This window comes from Protopterus annectens, chromosome 7.part0, assembly GCF_019279795.1.
Source record: "Protopterus annectens isolate FY-2018-M chromosome 7.part0, PAN1.0, whole genome shotgun sequence".
NCBI lineage: Eukaryota > Metazoa > Chordata > Ceratodontiformes > Protopteridae > Protopterus > Protopterus annectens.
Window position 1 is genome coordinate 1,675,180,978 of NC_056739.1, and position 25,565 is coordinate 1,675,206,542.

General features: G+C 44.5%; 1 protein-coding gene across 1 annotated transcript in view; it reads right to left on the reverse strand.

Annotated features, from left to right (window-relative positions):
• The window catches only part of ACY1 (aminoacylase 1), a 1,669,107-nt gene that overhangs the window by 389,757 nt on the left and 1,253,785 nt on the right, over nucleotides 1-25,565 (reverse strand). The window contains exon 14 of the mRNA XM_044078190.1: nucleotides 15,674-15,818. Within this exon, the coding sequence (XP_043934125.1) occupies nucleotides 15,674-15,818 (145 nt within the window). The remainder of the gene's footprint in view (nucleotides 1-15,673; nucleotides 15,819-25,565) is intronic.

A 25,565-nucleotide genomic window follows, 5' to 3' on the forward strand; every position in this document is an offset into this window, starting at 1 on the left:
CCTTACACTAAACCTCACATACACAACTAGCTATGCACTATCCTTAACCCCTCCCTAACCCTAAGGTCCGTAACTACTGCACACATCCCCTACAGACATACATGCAAACAAAACAAATAATCCACATACATACATTTAAAAAAAACCTACCTCCAACACTACTAAACCACACATACAAAACTATCTATGCACTATCCTTAACCCCTCCCTAACCCTAAGGTCCGTAACTACCGCACACGTCCCCTACAGACATACACCCAAACAAAACAAATAATACACATACATACATTTAAAAAAAAAAAACCTACCTCCAACATTACTAAACCCCACATACAAAACTATCTATGCACTATCCTTAACCCCTCCCTAACCCTAAGGCCCGTAACTACCGCACACTTCCCCTACAAAAATATATACAAACAAAATAAATAACCTACATGCATACATTTAACAAAACCCTACCTCTAACTCTACACTAAATCTAACATACATTTCTTATCTAAACACTTACCTTAACTCGCACCCTATCCTAAACTCTGTAACTAACCAACACTTACCTTATGCAGCTAATCCACAGACGGGCCAACCATGGAAATTCGATATTTCCGTTTTCGCAGTTTTCGACTTTCGCTCCAAGTCCACTTTGCACTATATGGTTTGACGTTTACATATTCGCGAAAACATCTTTTCGCTTTCCTAATGTAGGCCCGCTGTATGATTAGAGAAAGAGTTTTTTTTTATGTCAGGTTTTTCCCTAATCCTACATACAATACAGTTCATATATCACACACAGCGGAAGCCCATGCTTTTAGGTTACAGTAGTAATTTCCACTGGTGTTAATGAGCTACGGTAGCTGCCTAATAATCTACTAAATAGGGTTTTACGAAGTCTACATAATTTTTTTAAGAATGGATTATTTCATGGGTAGAGTCCTACTGTAGTTACGAAGTCCAATTTTTTAGTGTCAGTTAATTCAGTTAATTTCTTTATGTATTTTAGTAGTACAGTTAAGCTTGTGTTAAGATTTGTTAGTTTTATTTTTTTTCAGTTAGTTAAGACAGTCAGAAATGGATCCTTTTTGCTAGTAATGTTTTCCAAATGCCTAGCTGTGGTCAGTCTTTAATTTTTATTTATTATTTTACTTTAAATGTTTTAACATCCGTGGTGGTGCAGCGGTAGCGTTGCTGCCTCACAGCAAGAGGTTCTCCCGTTCGATTCTCAGCTGGAGTGCGGGGAGTGCCTTCTGTGTGGAGTCTGCATGTCTTCCCCGCAGTTGGGTGGGCATTCGAAAGACATGTGTAAATGGGCGTGCCTTTGTTGAAGGTTGAATGTTGAGCTGGCACCCCGACATTCGTGAAAATCTACTGCCAATCATTAGCGGGCCGGAGTTCCGCTATGGCGACCCCTAACCGGGAAAAGCCGAAAGACAACAACAACAACATTTTACTTTAAATGTTTTCACTCTACCTCAACTGAATTTCATTTCAATGAAGTTGATTTAGGTAGGCATTATTGTTTCTGAGGTAGTGGGTATGTGCACTTTATCAGTGCATTTTGTGATGTTATATTTTTCCCTGTTATACTGAGTGAATGGGAGATGTGGTCTATGTTTTTTTTATTTTTAGTTTTACTTTTCTCTTTGAAAGTAAGTGTATATTTGGATTTGCTTGCATGCTTTTCAGTTCTCTGTTTTCAGTGCACTGTACTTTATGCAAGTATGCTGTCAAGTCTATAAAACACACTAGAGGTATATATATACTAAATAAACACATTTTCTGAAAATGAAATGCCCAATTGACTTGTCACTCAATAACAGACGTATACACTTTACACATTAAATTCAATGCAAGTTTACAGTCCTTAGAGGTTACGCTGCCAGCTCTGTGACATACCGCTCAGTCCCACACAACCCTTCCAGCAAAAGGCTGTAAAATAAAATTTACAGCTGTACGCATCAGACGGGGATTAATTCTAGCTCTGCACAAAAATCTTTACCTTAGTTTCCTTCATTCTGTATCTACCACAGGCTCTGAATGGGTCATCTAGCTCTAGGAACAACAGATTTTAGGCAGAACCCATGCTCTTCCCACAGAGGTTGCTTAGCCATTGCAGCACTCTTGTTCCCCAGAGGAAGAGATACAAACAGCTTTCTGAATTAATGCAACATCTTCAGGTGAAACCAAAGATGATACTGCACAACCAGGTTATAAAGACCCCACCCCCACCCCCAGGTCTATCTTTGGAAAAAAGACAGGGAAGAAGCTAATAATCATGGTGAAGGATTGCTCAAATAGCACTTTTCATGAGAAAAGATAGGATGGTCTTCAAGGACACCTAATCTCTGTGAGAAAGACCAGAGTTATCTACAGATAAGGTCATGCAACTCAGGGACCGTGTGAACAAAAGTGAAGAACACAAAGAACAGCATCCTAAAAAAGACAATTTCAGAGTCAGTGAATCAGCTGGTTTGAATGGGAGATGGGCAAGCATGTTAATCATAAAGTTTAAGTTTTAGACAGAAGCAGAGATCTTCAAAGGAAACTGCTTCATCATTTGAAGATGGAACACCATTCCGCCATCCAGAAAGTTGTGATATGCACCTTCACTATGGAGATGGTGAGACCCAAGTAGAAGATGTGCCTGACATAGGTCAGGATCACTTGCATGCAAACAGGGCATGGTAGTATACCCAAACAAAAAAAATTCTTGTGTTTAGTGGAATCCATCCAAAAAGTAGAAGGTTTTCCAGCAGTTATACTCAGCTCTTAGTCTCACAGCGAATTGCCACTGCAGAAACAGCAGCCAAGCCCTGAGATGGAGCCACCTGCTACACTAATCATGGGGAACTTCCCTAGAATTTACTGGAAAAGCTTCCTGAACTGTCAGCGATCTGACAGCTTAAACCCAAACCCTTCTTGCGCACCACTGGAATGATAATGAAATTCTGTCTTTTTATCTAAAGCATGCCTGTCTGGGTAATATCTTCACCTGGAAGCTCCAAGAGCTTGGGTTTATTTCTGACTACTAGTCACTGTTACTGTGAAATTTACAAGATGTGCCTATGCCTGCATGTGATTCCTCTGGTACTCTGATTTTTTTACATCCAGGAAACATGATGATTGACTGGTGACACTAAACTGTCCATACACTGTATTTACACTTTTTACACCTTTACTGAATTATCACTTGTGCCATAGGCAAATTTACATTTATACAAACGTAATCAAACTGTATAAACAAATTAACATTAACAAACATTATACTTCACATATATTGCTATATATCATACAACCTAAGCAACATTACATAAATTATTCAATTCCTGACTCTTTTTTAAACAAGAAACATCTTTACTAAACCACCACTTGCAACATAAGCAATCATACAATTATATAAATGAAAACAAATCCCACCAACACAATAGTAGTTGCAAGCATTTTACATCACGAACCATACTAATACACTCCCAGTCGCAAACATTATACATCACTTACAATCTACCCAATCTTTTTCAGCCAAACATAACATGATGGAAAATATTCATGATCCAGCCCAATTGCTTAGTTAACACACATTAAATAAAAATAAGAAATAAAAAAATAAAAATTGAGTCAAATACAGAAACTCATGGGTAGGTGGAAAGGTGTACAGAAACCCATTACATCTTCTAAAGTAGAATGTGCCCATCATCAACACCCCTCTGCCTTGTTAAATCTAATTAGAGAGGTGAAGGTCTTGTTCTCTCAAGCATGTGGACAGCCTGATCTGTGGAGTACTACACTCTGAAAAGACAATGAGCAAACAAGATTTCCTTACCCTCAGCTTCAATTCAAAACCAATTGGTTTTCCTGTGTGCTTTTGTGTTTTTAACCAATTGATTGTCCTGTGTGATTATTTTACTCATTGTTTTAGTTTGTTAGGTGGGATATTTTGTAGACATCCTAATGTTTATGGATATCAGTTGGGTACGACAACCCTATGTTTCCAAAAGTCAAACATTCCTCTTATGCTGTGCCGATGATGCCATAAGAAGGCAGAAACATGCTTGTCCACAGCTAGAGGGGTTTGGTTTTATTGGCCTGAAATTGTCTTTAAATAGACTTAAAAGTAAAAGTAAAAGAAAACGTCTTGGACATTCAGAATTGATATTTAGCTGAAACACCTGATATCCTTAATGGGTAATCTGCATATATCACATGTTGCCTATGATACAAGAGTTTTAAGGTATCGCACAGTGGAAAGTCTAGCTTTGCTAGATTTTTCTTTTTGTGTTTTTTTACCCTCAGCTTCAGGAAAGGGCTAGAGCTGTGAATGAAGAAACCCACATAGTATTCATATCCCTCAGGATATTAACAACAATATGAAAGATTACCTAGGTCTATGGTATAGGGCCAGAACCAAATCACATCTTTGCCACGGATGTATTATTTCATATCCTGTCTGTACATATAACACTGTGGTTTGGCTGTTCAACAACAGCAGGGAAAGCAGTGGGGCATGGAAGGGTGAGAAATGCTGCCCTTAAATGTGGCTGGTTTCTGTGAAGCCTCCTTTCCTGTATGGTCCACTTTTCCTACACAAGGAAGGAGGACAGAAGATCTCCCAGCCGAACAGGAAAACATAAATAATCGGATACTGCCACAGGTTTCACTACAGAAAAAGGGAAGGCCCACATTGAGGTTGGAGTAAAGCATCTAACAATGACACTAACAGCAGATATGTTAGCATGTGATGTATTTGCAACCACTGGCATCAAACTGAGTGCTACAACACTTCAAACATAAGTTGTGCATAAAAAAAACTATTAAGGCTGTGGCTGGCATGAGTCTCAAGAGGTGCAAGAGGGTCTGAGTTTGAACTCTTCACTACAGCTGCATCCAAGATACCAAGGCTATGCTTTTCCTGAGCACCTTTCTGCAAGCAGCAGCAACTACCAGTTACTTATTGTTAAAATGTTTAACTCTGCGGAAATAATAACAGTCTGCTGAGCTGAAGCAAGACAAACCTTCTCACAGTTTATGGTGATACCTAGGGTCTGAACCCACATAATGACCCAGGCAAGTACCACTGCCAAACTCACAATGAGGCCACCAGGTGTCAGGCAAGAAATAAGGGGACACAAGAATTTCTTGTCCTGCAAGGCCTTCAACAAAATAGCTTTCAGCTTGGTGAATGCTCTGTGTGCAGAAGACAGATTAAATGGACATTCTGTACTGAAAATAAAACTTAACAGCAAATTCAATGAACTTCTAAATGGATCTCAGCCAGTCATGTAGCAGAAAACAACCATTGTGTACACGAACACCATCCAGGTACCCTGCTTCAGTAGTGGCATGACCCCTCACCCCAAAATTAGAGACTCACCATCTGAAACATGATATACAGCAAGTGCTCCCTGAAGTTGCTGAAGTTAAATATAAGACACCGAAGCTTCCCTTCTGCTTTGAAGAAGGAAGAGGTAAGAGCAGACCCCTTACTTTTCTCCACAGGAAGTCAGTAGAAATTGCCTGCTCCTGTAGTAGGTTATTCCTTGAGAAGATATAAGAAGTTTTCTGAGGGGAGCTTTTTCTCTCTCTGCTGCCTGTCAACCATCAGACAACCCAATAAACAGAAATATATACATATATATCTATATCTACTTACACACACGCACACACACACACACACACACACACACACACACACACACACACACACACACACACACACACTTAAAACAAAGAGAATGCTGACATATAGAGTAAATGCAGACCAGTGAAACTAGAATGCACACTATCAACATAAGGTGATGTGCATGTGAGTGTGTATGTATATGTATGTGTGCATCTATATGTCTATATCTATATATCTATATCTAATCTACCTATATATATATACATACATATGCACATATAAAACTGTATACATACATATGGGAGTATGTGAACTGGTCCTGCAAAATACTGCAGCAATGAATACTGACCACAAATGATTGAACATCAAAATACTGATACTGAAATATGCATGCTCCAACACAAACATCCCATTACTTATATATACCAACTCCAAGATTACACAAATGTGAGGAAAGTATTCCACAACCTGACTATTACAGCAATCTTACACTAGCACTGTCGATCAGCAGATCTATCGACCCATCAAAGCAAACTGAAAATCGTTTAACAAAACAAAAATGTAATATATACACATATATACATGTAAAGAGAGAGAGGAACCCTGTATATACATAATTATAGTTGCTTTTCCTAAAAAGACTGTGATTGAATCACATACTGTTGATCAAAATCTACCAAAACTCAAATCAAAGAACTTCCAAAACAGGCTTTTAAATGGATCAAGCAGGGGGTCAAGTTCATGTCTCATGTTTTCCAGTCAGTAAGCCAGGTATCAATGGACTGTGATTAACATGGTCTGAGACGGTCACAGTCCATACAAAATATATAAATATATACACATAAGTATATTAAATACATACCGAAATAAAAACATGTCATGCTTACAGCTAAATGAGTTTGATTTTACTGGTCTGAATGCATCAGTAAAGACTTGTAAAAGTAAAAAGACATGGGTATTCAAAAGCCATGAACATTGGCACAGTGAGTAGTGTTTTTGCCTCAGAGAAAGAAGTTCTCCGGTTTGATTCTCAGTTGGGGTGTCTTATATGTGAAGTCTGCATGTCCTCTTTGGGTTTGTGTGAGTTTTTTTTAGGTTCTCTGGTTTCCTCCTACATTCCAAAGAGAAGCAGTTGGTGGATCAGCACTGTAAATCAGCCACAGGTGTGAGTGCTTATGTGTGAGTAAAAGAAACACAGCACGGCTAACCACATGGTGGTTTGAACATCAGTTCTAAACAATAGTCACTGTTGATGTGACACCCCTAACACATGCAAAAATGGGAAAAAGAGGGATGATGGATGGATGAATGAATTCAGAAGCCACATAAATGGAACACGTGTATGTTCTTAAGTAGCCATCTGCAACTATTCCATGGACCTTCTTTCAAGAAGGTTTAAGCTACTATACAGAGAAAACCCTTTTGTGTTTGGCTTTTTTTGCTGTTCTTGCCTGTGTGGCTTTTCTGTGTGATCTTTTTACCTTGTTTTTGCTTTGATAATTAAACAACTAGGGACCATAGTCTACATTTTTTTTACCTAGCGGATGAGTGTCCTCCCAGCCTGAAGCATAATATTAAATTGTATAATAGCAGAAGGGAATCAAGCAGCTTCATAGTTGAAGGTGTGATATTATAATATACATCAGCAGAAGGAACAGAAACATTTCCAAGTGCAAATTTAGTGCAATTTCCAAAATAAGAAGTTATGTACTCACCATAACGTTCCATTTGAGTAGGTGGCTTCATTTGTCTGCAACCTGTGGGTCTTGGATCCGATATCAGATCCGAGCTGGCAACTATTTATACAGCTATGGATCCGAGCTCCTAGCTCCTCCCCTCACCCATAATCCCCTGCCAACCCCAAATGACCTCAGATCAAGTTTGCCCTCCTATATATACCTAAAAAGGTATCCCAACAGGAAAAGGCAGGAATAATACCACCATCTAACTCTTCTGAAGGCCAGGGGGATGGAGGGGGGAATGGTTGCAGACAAATGAAGCCACCTACTCAGATGGAACGTTATGGTGAGTACATAACTTCTTAATCTGGAGTAGGGACTTCATTTGTCAGCAACCTGTGGGACAGAGTCCCCAGCTACCTGAATCTTGGGCAGCCATCATGGAAGGATGTTCCGGAGCACTGCGGAGCCAAAGGATGCTCTCCCTCTGGAAATGACATCCAGTTTGTAGTGGTTAATAAAGGTATGAGATGAGGCCCAAGTGGCTGCCGAGCAAATATCATCCAAGGGGACTCTAGATCTGAATGCAGTAGAAGTAGATTTGGAGCGAGTGGAGTGTGCATGAACCCTTTGAGGTGCGGGCCTCCCAGAAGCCTCATAAGCTAGAAGGATACATTGGGAAATCCAGTGTGATAAGGTGACCTTCGAAACGGCTTTACCCAAATTGAATTTGGCAAAGGAAATGAACAGCTGATCAGATTGTCTGTGACCAGCAGTCCTATGAATATAGAAACGCAGCTGTCTGTGCACATCTAATGAATGCAGCTTGTATTCTCCTTTCTTTGGATAATTAGGGAAGAAAACAGGAAGTTTAATGGTCTGATTGATATTGGTTTCTGAGGCCACCTTAGGTAGAAAGGATGGATTGGTCCTGAGGTACACTCTATCCTGATGAAAAACCAAGTAAGGGGGTTTTACGGAAAGAGCTTGAAGTTCCGAAACTCTTTTCGCAGAAGTGATGGCTACCAAGAATGCTGTTTTCCAAGACAGGTATTTAAGATCAGCCGAGGCAGCTGGTTCAAAGGGAGAAGCAGTCAAGGCCTGAAGAACTAGCGATAGGTCCCAAGGGGGTATGGCTTCTTTGATAGGGGGCCTGAGCAGAAAGGTACCCTTGAGGAAGGTTTTACATAGTTTAGCTGACATCAAAGGACCTGTCTCGTGTCCTACATGGTAATGGGAGATGGCTGCCAATTGTACCCTGACTGTCGAACAGCTAGCCCCTTGCTGAAAAAGCCCGGTAAGGACGTTAGCGGAGCAGTGAAGGGGTCCAGATTATGATGTTCCGCCCAGATGGAGAAGCGCTTCCATTTACTGCGGTAAATTTTCCTGGTGGAAGGTTTATGTGCTGCCACCAAGATGGCTTTGACTGGTGAAGAGATACCGGGAGTCCTAATTAAGAGTGGAACTGGAGCAGCCAAGCTGTGAGCTTCAGGTTGTCCTGATTCGAGGTTGGTAAGCCTGATGGGTGGGATATCAGATCCGGGCTGGGATCCAGAATCCAGGGAGGATTCACCAAGTGAGACCACAGGTAAGGGAACCAAGTTTGTCGAGGCCAGAATGGGGCAATGAGGATCATTTTGCTCCCCAACCGAGAGGCTTTCTGTAACATCTTTAGCATCTAGGTTAGAGGAGGATAGGCATAAAGTAGACCGGACAGCCAAGCATGCACTAGAGCATCTCTCAGGGCTTCCCCTGGTGGGGGAATCAGGGCGAAGAAGCTGTCGCATTTCGTATTTGAGGGAGAGGCAAAAAATCGCAGCAGGGTTACCCCCATTTTGCAAAAATCCGCTTCGCTACTCGGGAGTTGAGAGACCACTCGTAAGGGGAAAGAATAGTGCGGCTGAGTTTGTCCACCAGAATGTTGGACCGTCCCGGAATGTGCGTTGCGATCAGAAAGCGGTTGGTGGAGATCGCCCATTCCCACAGTCTCATGGCCTCTCGGCAGAGAGGATAAGACCTGGTTCCCCCCTGTTTGTTGATATACCAGACAACTGACATGTTGTCTGTCTGTATCGCAACAGTTCCTACGGGAAGAAGGTTGTGAAGTGCTTGCAACGCCAACAGCACTGCCCTCATCTCCAGAACATTGATATGCAGGGAGGTCTCTGTGTCGTTCCATGTGCCTTGGACTGTTCTGCCTGAGCAATGCCCCCCCACCCGAGGCGAGAAGCATCCGTGGTCACTGTGACGAGAGGAGATGGAGCGCAGAAGGGGCGACCTGTATGAAGGTCTGGGGAATGAAGCCACCATAACAGGGCCCTCCTGCAAGCCTTGCTGACAGAGACAGGGTGATTGAGAGGAAGAAGCTGAAAGGACCATTGTACTTGAAGGGTCCACTGTAGTACCCTCATGTTTAGGCGAGCGCATGGAAGGAGTGTAATTGCCGCTGCCATAGAGCCCAGTGCCCTCAGGACCAATTCTGCAGGTGGAGCTTCTGATTGGAGGATGGCCTGCACATGTAAACTCAGATTCTGTAGTCGTTCCGAAGTGAGGTAGGCTCACAGACTTCTTGTATCTAATCTGGCCCCTATGACGTCTATCACTTGTGTCGGAGCAAGGGAGGATTTGTCCATATTGATCGTGATGCTTAACTGGGGGGCTAGGCGAAGAAAAAAATATCTGGCTGAGCAGAGTAGATGCCTTGTTGGGGCGGTCAGGAGCCAGTCGTCCAGGTACGGGAAGACCTGCATTCCCTAAAGTCTCAGGTGGGCCGCTATCACTGCTAAAACTTTGGTGAACACCCTGGGGGCTGTGGTGAGGCCAAAGGGAAGGACCCTGAACTGATAGTGGCTGGCTCCCAGCCGGAAGCGGAGAAACCTCCTGGATCGTCTGTCCATTAAAATGTGGTAGTACACATCCTTGAGGTCTATTGAGCACATCCAGTCATTCTCCTGCAACAGGGGGACAATGGATTTATGAGTGACCATTCGGAATTTCTCCATGGTTACTGACAGGTTCAAGAGGGAAAGGTCTAGAATTGGTCTCAGGTCCCCCGTCTTTTTTGGCACCAGAAAGAACCTGGAGTAAAACCCTAATCCAAGCTGGTCTGGGGGGACGGGTTGGATGGCCCTTTTTTCTAGCAGCTGCTGGATTTCTGCGGCTGCAGCCTCCCTCTGATCGGGTGGTACATCGGGGAGGTTCTTGAGTCTGGGAACATGTAGCATAGGGATTTTGTAACTTCTGAATATAATTCGAAGCACCCAGCGGTCTGACGTGATGGACTCCCATGCCACCAGATGCCTCGAAAAGCACCCCCCGACTGCCTCCAGAGTGGAGCAGTTGGGCAACCCTTCAGGGCTGTTGTGTGGGCCAATCAAAGAAGGATTCTCTGGACCAAAAATTTGTCGGAGCCCCTCTGCCTCTACGGCGGCGTCCTCCCTGTCCTCCTCTGCCACGGAAGGACTAGTTGTCCGGAGCAGGTTGGGAATGTTGCGATTTCCAGAACCACATCTTCTTCTGTCCCTTTTGGTTCTTGGAAAAAGACCTCTGGGGAGCAGAGAAGCGGACTCCAATGGCAGACAATGTCTTCCCGTCCTTCTCGCTCTGGACAAGTGTCTCGCAAACGGTCTTGCCAAACAAAGCAGAACCATCAAAGGGGGCATTCGCAAAGGAGGCCTTGAAGGGCTCCGCGAAGTCACAATGTCGGAGCCAGGCCTGGCGTCACATAACTAGGCCCGCTCCACCAGCTCTAGCGGCTCCCTCAGTTGCGTGAGACAACAGCCGCATAGAGGTATTAGAAACAGATCTCAGAGTGGCCATACGAGTGGAGGACAATTGCTTGTCCTCCGCCGACATGGACTCCGGGGGGGAAGCAGCGTATTCTTTAATAAGATCCCGTTGCATCCTGATGACATGTGCCATGTAGTTCAGAGACCTTACTGAGAAGGTCGCTGAACTGAATACCCACTTCCCAAGGCGATCCATTAAGTGAGACTCCTTGCTCGGAGGATGGACCGTGGGGCTCTCCTGAGCTAGTTCCCTCTTAGTGGCTGCCGCCATCAACATGGCATCTACAGGGGGACCCTTGCTCCAGTGGGGCCGGTCTGCGGGGGGGGGGGCACAAAATCCTATCCGGGCGCTTGGGAATTGGCTCCACAGTGTCCGGCTCCTTCCACGCCCTGGTGGTCACAAGGTCCACCAGGGGGTCGGCCGGAGGGGACACCCAAGAGGTAAACGGGCCTGCTTTGAATGCCTCCAGGAACACGGACTCGTCGGAGGAAGCCTTGGGGACCACCCCCCACTGAGCCTGAGCATTTCCATGATGTCTCCAAAGGAGACATCCTCAGGGGGTGACCTTGGGGAGCCTTCCCCTTCATCCAAGTCCGTGTCCTCTGTTAAGGACTCGGGGAGTCCACGTGCCTCCTCTTACACTTATGCTTGCGAGGCACTTCCTCGGGGGGGGGGCTGTCCAAGGAGGTCTCACCAGCAATGTCCTGTTCCAAAGGAACAACCTGGGACATCGAAGCAGGCTGTCCCTGTGGCCGGGTGATGGAAGCCTGACCCAGCAGAGAGGGAGTGCAGGGCAGAGCCGAGACAAGGGCCGGAGGTCTGGATGCTCTCGACAGAGCCCTCTCCACTACATCGAAGGCCGAGGGGGAGCCGCTCTCCCTGGGCTCTGAGAGCCGACTCCCACTCAGATCCGATGAAGGGATCGGAACCAGCGCCGAGACCGTCGGATCCGAGGGACCAGTGTGCTCTGACCTGGACGGAGCCGATGGTACACTGAATCCCTCGGATCCGAAGCTCGGGCCACGGCTCCGAGAGGTTGGATCCGATGATGGAACCAACAGACTCGAGGGTAGGGTTGGATCCGAAGTACCCAGTACTGTCAGCACCGACCCACCGCCGGCTCCAACGCTGCCCAGCTCCAAGCGCTCCGAACCCAGAAAGCGGGTCGGAGAAGGAGCTATCGGAGCAAAAAAAGGTGTCGAGCTCCCCCCCGAAGGGGGGGGGAGGCAGGAGCACTCCCATCTGCAGCTGGGCCTGGATGAACCTTCTCATCATCCGGTCCAAGTCTGCATCAGACAGGCTGTAAGTGGATCTCGATGAGGCCACTGAGGCAGGCCTGGAGTGCCGCCTCGATGACCTCGAGGAGACCTGGAAGCCGTGGAGGGAGAAGCCCGCTTAGCTCGGGGCTGCTTCGGCCCGCCGCTTGTGGTGCTTCTCCCTTCGTTTCTCCCTCCTGGCCTCCCTGGCCTCCGGCGCTTTAGTCCGAGTTTGAATCTCGGCCGGAGGAAGGGGGGCAGGAGTGGCCACCACCACAGGCTGGTGAGGTGCCACGGGAGTAGCGGAGGCCGAAGCCGACTCCGGGGGCAAAAGTCCCGCCAGGACCAGCTTCGACCTCCGCTCTTTCAGTGCCCTGGGGTTGAACCCTGCACAAATCGTGCATCCTGAGGACAGGTGTTCAACCCCAAGGCACCGAACACACCGAGTGTGGTCATCTGCTGGGGAGGGCTTATGGCCACACTCGGTGCATTTAGAAAAAATAGGCTTTGGGGCCTTAGACATGTCCCAAAAGTAAGAAACACTACTCAAACACTCAAGTCCCCAAACGCAAACACACACAATCACACACTAACGACCAGCGAGGGGAGGGTAACACTACAAAATTCAAAAAAGAACAGACTAAAGGGAAGCCTAATACCCACACACTAATTACTGACAGAAAAAAAGGGCTAAAGAGATAAAATAGGAACACTTATCTCAAAAATCGCCAGAAGCTCAAAATCCAGCTGACACACTCTAGAGCGGCAAACTAGATCTGAGGTCATTTGGGGTTGGCAGGGGATTATGGGTGAGGGGAGGAGCTAGGAGCTCGGATCCATAGCTGTATAAATAGTTGCCGGCTCGGATCCGATATCGGATCCAAGACCCACAGGTTGCTGACAAATGAAGTCCCTACTCCAGATTGTAAGTTCTTAAGCTGTGAAAACTAGGCTGCATTGAAAACACTACTGATGCTAGCAAGTTTCTGCAAAACAATCTGAACAATATTAATACTTGGGCTTAGGTAAAAAAAAATGTAGATTTACATCTCAAAAATTAAGGTAATGCAATCTTGGGTATAACAGTCTGAAAGGCAGATGTTAACTGGGCCTTATTTTCCTGGATAATGGAGAAAGTAATTTAAGTGTGGGTGTTATTGTGGTTGATCCAGAGATGGTATATGACAAACATGCACACGTCTATTCTTTACTTTTTACTGCAAGGAATTGAACCATTCTCTGTATGATCTAAAGAAATTCCAAAAGACATTGGGTTGTGCGTGAAATACTCAATAAACCAGTCTACTTTACAGGTGAACAAATAAAAAATGATAATAAATAAGACTTCATCTTGAATGTGGCAACTCTCTTTGGTTTCCCTCCTCTGGAGCTTTACCCCCCAAACAGCTAGTAGAGTACTTCCGTAGTCCATGGTACAGGGTTTTATGCTATCCACCCCAATTTGCCTACTGTGTGATTCTGAGCAAGTCCCTTAACCATACAGTACTACTAGATCACCCCTGAAAAGGGACACATGTCCAACTGGCTTACCTAGTAAACAAAATAAATAAATAAGTAAAAATAATCTCCACAAAAACAGATTTAGGGATTGTCCATATATTTTTGTGATTCAAAGTTAAAACATGAGACAAAAAAAGACATAGATGTAATTTTGGTCTATAATTCTACAAAAGCAATAAGAAAGGTGTGAACTTTTTTATTATTAGAGTGGCCCAACAATGGAAACACCTTTCAGTTTTATACATAACTCTGCTTCAGCTAAGTATTTATTTACTGGCTGGGTAAACATTTTGGAAATTCAAATATCAGTACGCTGTACTGCTGTTACTTACATATGTGTGTGTATGTGTATACATACATGTGTATATATATATATATATATATATATATATATATATATATATATATATGTGTGTGTGCATATATGGATCTTTATCAGTTGGCTGAGTTTTCAGAAACTCAAAATTCATATGGTCAAGACCATATGATCAAGTTTTTGAAAATTCAAAGCTTCTGAATTGAGAGTGGTGATTAAGAAATTTACGCTTTTCTTCACTGTAGTGCGATCTTGGAGTTGTTATATATAATTTGCAGGGAGTGTGAAAAAGTAGATTTTTGTGGGGGGGTTTTTGATGTTTGAGTTTTCGGAAACTCAATCATATGATCTCATCTATTTTCTGAAAACTCGATCATCTGACATAGATCCATAGATATATATATATATATATATATATATATATATATATATATATATATATATATATACACACACACACACACACACACATATATATATATATATATATATATATATATATATATACATACATATATATGTGTGTGTACATATTCACACACACACACACAAATACACACACACACACACACACACACATATATATATATATATATATATATATATATATATATATATATATATAGATAGATAGATAGATAAATTGCTGATGCATTTATACCTCTGCAAATGACAATGTCATTTTACATGCTTAAGTATTCATGCAAAGACAGAGTAAGAGTAACATCCTGACATATGTGTCACTAATATCATACACATTTCTAGTGCATCTGACTGGTGCATCACAGCATGCCTGTGACTGATATCACCACTCTACAGGCAAAGCTTGCTGTATCAATTCATTGCACAGTTGCATTAATAACCAAGAAACATGTAACTTGGGAAAAATGACTGACACTGCACTTTGAACAAGTTTTGGATTATCTACTTACAATGCAATCTAGAAAACAGTTTGTACCTTCTAGCTACTTAATGTTAGCATTTAAATGACTGTGGTTATTCTGTGCTTACAACGTGCTTCAGTCACAAAAATAATGGTAGTGATTTGTTTTAGATTTTTACAATAATGATATGAATGCTTATTTCTATTTTGTACCTATAATTTAACAAAAGCAAGAAGCTTTTCTGACATAATATTTGACAAATGTGAACCTACTCATTACAAGGATTTTTAGAACGCTATATATGATTTTTTGCAGTAGTTCTAAAAGTCAGCCAAAGCAGCCTAACTTGACATCCAAATTTTCTTTTTCCTCCTGCATTAATTACATTATTTTCTACTACAGAATGGTAGCTAATAACACCTGTTACGCTTTCCACAGAAGCATAGCCTGCCAGAGACTACATTCAGCTCAACAACAGAAAGAAAAGACGAGGACAAGCTACAACTCGGCAATGCTATAAGTGTCTCAAGGGAGCAGTGAAATCTGCCTCAGAATGACTTATGTACAGTGAGGTAAACTTTCAGTAGCAAAGAATGTGCTCCTTAATCACCTACCTGTAAGTTTACTGTAGGAGGTATCCTGAGGTCAAAACTTGCTGTTAGTTCTGCAGGGACAACATTATAGGAAGTCCCTCCTTGCAGCATTGTTAGATTGACAGAAGTGACATCACCCAGAGTCATCGATGGATCACTGTCTAATCTTCAAAACACAATCACATAAAGAAAGAAGTTATAAAATGTATTTTGGATCCTTTGAAATACTTTGTACATGATGCTGTCAGCATTCACAAATAGATACATCACAGCAAATTTTACTCACAAAACAGGTAGTTATGTACTCACCATAACGATCGATGTATGTGGTCCATCTTGCCTCACATTCTTTACTCACGGGTTCGGAGCCGAGAATCGGCTCAGACTCGGCCAACTTATTTCTCTAGCACGAAGTCTCTAATTGGCTGGGCTAACCCTGTATCCCAAGATGCACCTCGCCATAGCCCCAGATCTTGTTTGCAGCCATTCCAGTCACACCCCATACACAACCATCACTGGAAGGAGCTCCAGCCAGAAAGGAAAGAAAAAACAACTGACATTGAAGGGTTCTCAGAGCCAATTTTCCTCCAAATCCTACAGGAAGGGGGCAGGTGGGAGGGTACGTAAGAATGTGAGGTGAGATGGACCACATACATCGATCGTTATGGTGAGTACATAACTACCTGATGTTATGTGGTCCTATCTCGCCTACATTCTTTACTCACGGGACAGCGTCCCCAGCACCTCTATCCTGGGCTGCTCATAGGAAAATACTCCTGAGAACCGTGGAACCAAAGGAAGCCCGGCCCCTAGAAGCCACGTCCAACTTGTAATGAGTAATAAAGGTGTGAGGAGAGGCATAGGTGGCCGCAGCACAAATATCATCCAATGAAAGCCTGGCATGGTAAGCTATTGATGTAGACACTGCCCTGGTAGAGTAAGCTTTGACGGGAAAAGGTAAATTTCTGTCTGCTGACGAAAAGATAAAGGAAATACAATCTTTGATCCATTTAGAAATTGAGCTCTTGGAAATAGGACAACCTGTTCTGTTTTCTGAGAAGGACACAAACAGTTGATCAGATTTCCTAACATGCTTAGTCCTGTGTAAGGAGAATGTTAGTTGTCTGTGCACATCCAGCTGGTGAAATCTAAACTCTGCTTTATTGGAAAAGTTTGGAAAGAACACTGGTAACTCAATAGACTGATGAAGATTAACAGTGGATGACACCTTAGGAAAGAAGGACGGGTTAAGTCTCAGGGAAACTCTGTCCTTATGAAAGGTCAAATACGGAGGTTTAATGGACAAAGCTTGCATCTCTGATACTCTTCTGGCTGATGTAATGGCTATTAGGAAAGCCGTCATCCAAGATAGAAATTTTAATTCACAGGTGGCAGCCGGTTCAAAGGGCGGTGAAGTGATGGCTTGTAACACAAGGTTTAGATCCCATGGCATGACAGGTTCTGAAACAGGAGGGCGAAGTAACCAGGTGCCTTTCAAAAAGGCCTTACAGAGTTTATGGCCCATAAGAGAAGGCTCGTAAGATGTATAAAAATTGGAAATTGCAGCCAGCTGCACCTTAATGGTAGCAGGCGCGGAGCCCTGTCGGAAAAGCATGGCTAAAAAATCTAAGACCGATGGAATTGGGGCTGTGAAGATGTCCAAACCTTGGGCCTGAGCCCAAATGGAGAATCTCTTCCATTTGCTGGAATAAATCCTTCTGGTGGAAGACTTATGAGACGAAGACAAGATGTGTACCACCTCAGGTGAAAAAGAATGTCGTCTAACTAGTGATGGAAGTGCAGCAGCCAGGCTGTCAACCTGAGGGTTCTCAGGGAGGGGTGGAGCTGTCCTGACATGTGAGTCAGTAGGTCTGGCACTGGGTCCAGGTACCAAGGACCGTCCACTGCGTACTGCTGAAGAAAGGGGAACCATACTTGTCAAGGCCAGTGTGGAGCAATTAGAATCATCCTGATTTCCAAGGATATGGCTTTCTGAATCACTCTTGGTAACAGAGGAAATGAAGGGAAAGCATAGATCAGACCGGGGGGCCAATCGTGATTAGAGCATCCCTGGGTGACTCCCCTTGTGGGGCGATCAGTATGAAGTACTTGCTGCATTTGGCATTGAGAGGGCTGGTGAAGAGATCGCAGCAAGGGTGACCCCACCTGTTGAAAATTTGAACTGCCACTCGGTTGTTCAGGGACCACTCATAAGGCATCAGAATAGCTCTGCTCAGCCTGTCCGCTATCGCATTGATCTTTCCCAGAATGTGCGTTACCACTAAAAACCGTTCGGAAGACACTGCCCAATGCCACACTCGCATGGCCTCTCTGCAGAGGGGATAAGACTTGGTTCCCCCCTGCTTGTTCAGGTACCACACCACGGACATGCTGTCTGACTGAATTGCAATCGTTCCCAGAGGAAGAGAGCTTTGGAGTGCCTGCAATGCTAGTAACACCGCTCTCATCTCTAGAACATTGATGTGCAGGTGTACCTCATGATCTTGCCACGTGCCTTGGACCGTCCTGCCAAGATAATGCCCCCCCACCCCATCTGGGAGGCGTCCGTGGTCACCATGGCCACTGGAGACATAGGAATCAAACTCCTCCCCTTGTCCAGATTGGTGGAAGATAGCCACCAGTGGAGGTCCTGTTTGCACCGTTCCGTGAGAAGTATCAAGTGGGAAAGAGGAAGTTTTTGAAAGGACCATTGGGCCGAAAGGAGCCACTGTAGGATCTGCATGTCTAACCTGGCTAGAGGCACCAGCATGATGGTGGCAGTCATGGATCCCAGGAGCTGGAGAACTAACCTGACCTGAACTCTCTTGAGGGGCAACAATGCGTGAATCTGAGACTGCAGCACTCTTATCCTCTCTTGTGGCAGAAAGGCCCGCATTTGAATAGAATCTAGCTCTGCGCCTATAAAAACAACACACTGTGAGGGCAGCAAGGCAGACTTTTCCCAGTTCAAGGTAATTCCTAGTTGTTGACAAAGTGTAATGGTAGCCTCCCTGGCTTGAATGAGGAGATGCCTGGTGGGGGTGGTGAGAAGCCAGTCGTCCAGATATGGAAACACCTGGAATCCCCGACGTCTCAGGTGAGCTGTCATCACTGCCAAACACTTGGTAAACACCTTGAGGGCTGTGGTGAGACCAAAGGGCAGGGCACGAAACTGGAAGTGACTGGCTCCCAGCCGGAAGCGTAAGTGACTCCTGGATGCCTTGTCCATCTTGATGTGGTAGTAGGCATCCTTGAGATCGATGGAGCACATCCATACTCCTTTTTCCAGCAAGGGAAAAATGGACTGAAGAGTGACCATTCGGAACTTGGACTTCAGAACGTAGTGATCCAATCGGCTGAGATCCAGAATGGGTCTCAGGTCCCCTGTTCTTTTCGGCACCAAAAAGAGTCTTGAGTAAGTTCCTGATCCAATATGGTCTGAGGGGACTGGTTGGATGACTCCTTTTTCTAGCAGCTTTGAAACTTCTAGTGCTGCTTGATCCCGTTGACTGGGTGGAACGTCCGGGATTCTTTTGACTGGAGGGGGTGTTGATAAAAAGGGAATAGTGTAACCTCCGGTAACTATTCGAAGCACCCAACGATCCTGGGCGATGCTTTCCTAGGCTTCTGGATGCAACGAAATTCGGCCTCTGACTGGCTCTGGAACAGCACAGTCAGGCAACACCTCAGGAACGCTGAAAGGAAGACCCGCGAAAGGAATCGCGGTCTCCCAAGTTGCGGGGGCCTCCTCTGCCTCTAGGACGGCGTCTTCCAGAATAATTTCCCCCTCCTCTGCCTCTGGAGGGGGATTCACCTTGAGCAGCAGGGAAAGACTTCTGTGACTTCTTGAACCAATTTTCCCTCCTCTCTGAGCCTTGGGGTAAGGCCTAGAAGGAAGAGAGAAACGGGCCCCTACGGCAGATAGGGTCCTCCCCTCCTGTTCGCATCTGGTGAGGGTGTCTTTCACTTTGGTCCCGAAGAGTGAGGACCCATCAAAGGGGGCGTCAGTGAAGGAAGACTTAAAGGCCTGCGCAAAATGACACAGGCGCATCCAGGCTTGCCTTCTGAGAGCTACACCTGAGCTAGCTGCCCTACTCCCCCCTTCGGCTGCATAGGATATGAGCCTCATGGACGAGTTGACAATGGAACCAAGGGTAGACAACTGGGCGTTAACAGTCTGTGCTACCACCTCAGGCATGTTACCCGTCAGAGTGTCTCCTAGCTCCTTAGGAGATCTCTCTGGAGCCGAGTAAAATGACAAAGGTAATTCAGCGACCGCAAAGTAAAGGTCGCTGAAGACAGGGTACGCTTCCCGTACCGGTCCATACTCCCGGACTCCTTGTTAGGAGGATGAACAGAAGAAGAAGCCTCTGCAATTTCCTGCTGAGTGGCTGCCGCCACCACCAAGGTGTCTATGGAAACCCCTTTGGTCAGGAACTCTTTCCCCGGGGGAGCAGAAAGAAACTTATTTGGACGTCTGGGCACCGGTTCCATGGAATCAGGGCTCTCCCACACCCTTCAACAAATCAAATCCAGGAGTTCATTGAAGGGTGGAGACACCCAGGAGGCGGAGGGTTGAGCTCCGAAGGCCTTGAGGAATACCGACTCCTCCTCAGAGGGGGTCTTGGACGGCCAGTCGCCTCTCTGCCTCAAGATCTCCAGGATGCCGAAAAAAGAGACATCATCGGAGGACAACTTGGGGGACCCCTCTGACTCCTCGAGGTCAGTATCGGAAGTGAGGGACTCGTACTGGGAGTCTATGTGCTTCCTCTTGCACAACTTCTTTCTAGGGGGCTCCTCAGGCACCGACACTGAGGGGCCCTCAGAAAGTTGGGGACTGCTCATGGGGGTATCCTCAGACCTTCGGGCTCTGCCATCCATGGATAGGGGGGCATCAGAGGCTCTAGCCGGGGTGTAGAGGGAAGGAGTGACCGATCCGGGTGATGTAACTGATGATCTGGCCAGTGCGCTCCTCATGGTCTCGAAAGCAGGCCCCCCAAATCTGAGGATGACCCATCTCCGAGACCACAACCGGAGTCGAGGTTCCCCCAGCCGATGCACACAGAGAGAGGTTCGGAACCGACAAGAGTCCCGAGGTATCCCCCTTGGGTCCGACTGAGGAAACCCGAGTACTGAAACCAGAGAACGGAACCGACATGGTTGGAGCTGACGTCGGCTCCGATATACTCACAAGGGGTATCGGAGCCGACACGAGAACATCACTCGGCGCGGAGCACTCCAGCTCCGATGACACAGGGGTGCTCGGAGGAGGAATCATTGGTACAAGAATAGGGACTGGGTCTGGAGCTGACTGGGTTGGAGCCAAGAACAATTTTGCTAACACCGGCGACTGCAGGAGCCTCTGGACCACCCTATCCACATCCAAATCAGACAGCCTAGAGGATTTAGAGGAAATAGAAGGAGGTCGGGATCTCCTACCCGAAGTCTCATGCCTAACACTGGGTGACCGGCTCCGAATAGGCTCCAATAATATCGGGGCAAAGGTCGACTCCAGCACAACAGATACCTCCTGTGGCCCCGAGGACAAGGGAGCCGAGGAGGCAGTATCCACTTTTGAAACCTTCTCCGGGGGCTCCGAAAAGACAGACGGAGCCGGAGATCTTTTCTTGGCCTTGGAAGTCTTCTTTGTACTAGAAGAGTCTAAGGACTCCTCAAAAAAAGGCTTAACCAGGCCCTTCAAAATCAGCTTATTTTTTTCTTTCCTGCAGTACCCTCAGGCTGAAGGCGTGGCAAAAACTGCAGGACTCTTGCAGGTGAATAGTGCCAAGACAATAAACGCAGATAGAATGCTCATCTGTAATGGACATCTTAAAGCCACATTTTGAGCATTTTTTAAACCCAGAGGGTTTATGCTCTTTCTGGTCTTTAGACATAGTAATTCACAACACCCACTCAACCGACAACGACAGACACAAGAGGAAGGCTGGAAAAAACAAACTACGAACAGCCAAGGAAACTCTAATTTAAACATTTCTTTGGTGCAGCAAGGAAAATCTAACTACCGACCAAAAAAACAAACAAAACACAAGTTTACACAAAAAAAACAACACAGGAGAGGACTAGGTCCTCTAATTTAAACGGGCCTAGCCCGCCAAAACAGAGGGATACCCACAAAACACACCACTTGCTTACACAGTACACTCACAATGAAAAAGTAGCTATTAAAATATCTTTATACAAGAGAATACACTGCTAAAGACTTATGAAAAGTTTTGAAAAAGGGTACTTAGTCACAGCCAAGCGAGAACACGTCCCAACTCTACGAGTGGCAAACGAGATCTGGGGCTAGGGCGAGGTGCATCTTGGGATACCGGGTTAGCCCAGCCAATTAGAGACTTCGTGCTAGAGAAATAAGTTGACCGATTCTCGGCTCCGAACCCGTGAGTAAAGAATGTAGGTGAGATAGGACCACATAACATCCATTAATCTCACTGCATGCTTTTAATTAAGATGCAGACTGATTTGCCACAACTGTCAATGTATCAGCAAAAACTGTGACTAAAGTTCTTCTTTTACACATTTTGTCTTAGATTTTTTTTTCACACGAGCATTTATTTTCCTCAAAAGCATCAATTTATAGCAAAAATAAGATTTAATATGTGACAATACCACATTATTCTATTTCCTTTTTTTTTTACAGGTCTACCAATTTACATTCCGTCTCACATTTTGCTTCAAAAAACAATTTTGTCAAGGTATGGCATTGTGCACAGTACTGGCTTATGATGACTGTTATCTGGATACGTAAATGAACAACTGAAAGCTTTAAGTTCCAGTGTGAGCTTCCTGCCACACCTGTTGACTCTATGGCTGGCAGTAAAGTGGAAGTGGAAGCAAGCAGTGGTCTCCAGGTTCTGAGTTAGACTGTAGACATCAGATGACAGTGCAAGGACGCCTGGTTATGAATTCAGCCCACTTAGCCAGGGGACTTGTAAAGAGCATCCAGCTTCTTGGGTGTTGCAGAAAAAGGGTCCACTTGCTTTCATAATATTAGAATGACATGCTTAACCACTGGCCTTACTGGGGATGACTACAGGGTTGCTGCTCCTTCTAACCAGCATAAATATTCAAACAATTTCTGATGAAGGAATGGAGATCAGAAGTCAATCCAGGGAGGACATCATGATACTCAAGGTCTCTTCAAAACAGGGGTAATCCAAGGAAGCTGTAGGGAGGGGAAGACTCGATAAACTTTTCCTCTCAAAGGCAATGAATTTCAGATCCTTAGACTGACCGGGAGTGAGTCTAATGTTTACCACTGGTTACACAAGTAAGTCAGTGTGTAGGTTTGCAAAAGAAAAAGCATATTTTAGAGTTTCACTAAATTTGGATGACAAGAATCTTGCTCTCATCAGCATACCCATCAAGTACTGCACATGTGAGACAGAGGCACTGTGAGACCTGGTGCAGAATGATGTGGCAGATCATGACCCCTCAATTTGAATTAACATTTCTGTGAACTTGTACAGAACTGATATAGCAAAGAGCTAAATTCTCCTGTCTGTGAGCAGAGTTGGAATCTTTTTCCCATCTTATACTCCAAACTGATAAATACACCTTTTGCAACTCAGTTTGCACTGTGCTGTATTTATATACTTGCTTTATTATTTATATATTTGCTGTATTGTTTCTGTCCTTTGTTGTCTGCACTTTGTTTCTCAGGGTAGCTCAGAAGCTAGTTTCAGGTGGGGGTTGTTGAGCCAGCCCATCTTAACTGTTTGTCTTTGTCTAAAGTGTATTTTCTGTGCTGCATTTCCATTGCTAGAATCTCCTTGTGTTCTGACAGAGTGTGCTTCTTAAACAATCTGGAAATATAGAGCTGATAAGCATATGTTTTGGCATTTTTTAACTGTTCAGAGTTCTGCACTGTCTTAATTTTTGCTTGACTGAATTATTTATATATCTGCTGGCATTGTTTTCTGATACTCTAAGTGCCTCCATTTTGATTTTCTCTTAATTTACTGCTTTCTGCACTTGTTTTAGTCTTTTTTTAATTTAACTGCATTCATTTAAACTGTATTTGCTTTAATACTGCTACACACTCAAGTGTGCTAGCTTCCACTGTATTTGAATTGTTTTTACTGCTGTTTAGCTGCTTTTCTGTAAAAAAAAAAATAAAACAAAACAAAAAAAGTTCTAAGCTTGTTTCCTGCCTTTCCTGTAACTAGTGTAGTCCAGATACAGATTTGCTGTATCCAGGACTGCTTGTAAGCTTCTGAGCCCCCCCCCCCATCAGCCTTTCTGTGTTGGAGGGAAGCCTTCTAGCTTACCAGTGGGAGTGGCAAACACAAGGTAGCATAGCTATCACAAGAGGACTGGTTTCTGGCCCAGAAATTGTAGCTTATTGGCTGTTTGGGCAGTTTTTACATCACTTTCAACTTTCTGGTATAAAAGCCCATGTTTGCGCTTGTTTCCCACCTTTCCTGTAACTAGTCTAGTCCAGATACAGATTTGCTATATCAAGGACTTTTTGTAACCTTCTGAGCCTCCCAAGCCTGTCTTTGTTGGAGGGAAGCCTTCTAGCTTATCAGTGGTAGTGGTAAGCACTAGGTAGCCTATCTACCTCAAGAGGACTGGTTTCTGGCCCAGAAATTGTAGTATATTGGCCATTTGTGCAGTTTTTCCATCCCTTTCAACTTTCAGGTTTAAAAGCCCATGTTTGTGCTTGTTTCCCACCTTTCCTGTAACTAGTCTAGACCAGCTACAGATTTGCTGTATCCAGGACTGTTTGTAAGCTTCTGAGTCCCCCAAGCCTTTCTGTGTTGGAGGGAAGCCTTCTAGCTTACCACTGGAATGGTAAGCACTAGGTAGCCTATCTACTACAAGAGGAGTGGTTTCTTGCCCAGAAATTATAGTTTATTTGCCGTTTGGGCAGTTTTTCCATCCCTTTCAACTTTCTGGTTTAAAAGCCCATGTTTGCACAGGTTTGCGCTCGTTTAAGCTCTGTGGATCCAGTTTTGGTGTGCTGCAGACTAAAAGAGCATCAGGAAGGGGAAAGAGTCTAAGTGCCTTCATTTTGATTTTTTCCTAATTTACTGCTTTCTGCACTTGTTTTAGTCATTTTTAATTTAATTGCATTTATTTAAACTGTATTTGCTTTATTATTGCTACACACTCAAGTGTCCCAGATTGCACTGCATTTGAATTGTTTTTACTGCTGTTTTAGCTGCTTTTCTGTTAAAAAAAGTTCTAAGCTTGTTTCCCACCTTTCCTGTAACTAGTCTAGTCCAGATACAGATGTGCTGTACCCAGGACTGTTTGAAAGTTTCTGAGCCCCACCCCCCCCAAACCTTTCTGTATTGGAGGGAACCCTTCTAGCTTATCAGTGGGAGTGGTAAGCACTAGGTAGCCTACCTTCCACAAGAGAATTGGTTTCTGGTCTAGAAATTGTAGTTTATTGGCTGTTTGGTGATTCTTTCCATCCCTTTCAACGTTCTGGTTTAAAAGCCTGCGTTTGCACTTGTTTCCCACCTTTCCTGTAACTAGTCTAGTCGAGATACAGATTTCTTGTATCCAGGACTGTTTGTAAGCTTCTGAGCCCCCCCCCCCCAAGCCTTTGTGTGTTGGTGGGAAGCCTTCTAGCTTATCAGTGGGAGTGGTAAGCACTAGGTAGCCTATCTACCAAAAGATGAGTGGATTCTGGCCCAGAAATTGTAGCTTATTGGCAGTTTGGGCAGATTTTCCATCCCTTTCAACTTTCTGGTTTAAAAGCTCGCATTTGCGCAGGTTTATGCTTGTTTAAGCTCCACCTAGCAGTGCTGAGCTGAGGTAAACTATTACTGGTGCCAGAAAATCTGTTGTTCAGTTTTTCCCTTGCATCTTGCTAGTTCTTTCTCTCTTGCAAACTGAATCTAATTTTTTTTTAACGTGGTAGAGACAAAGATCACTTCAT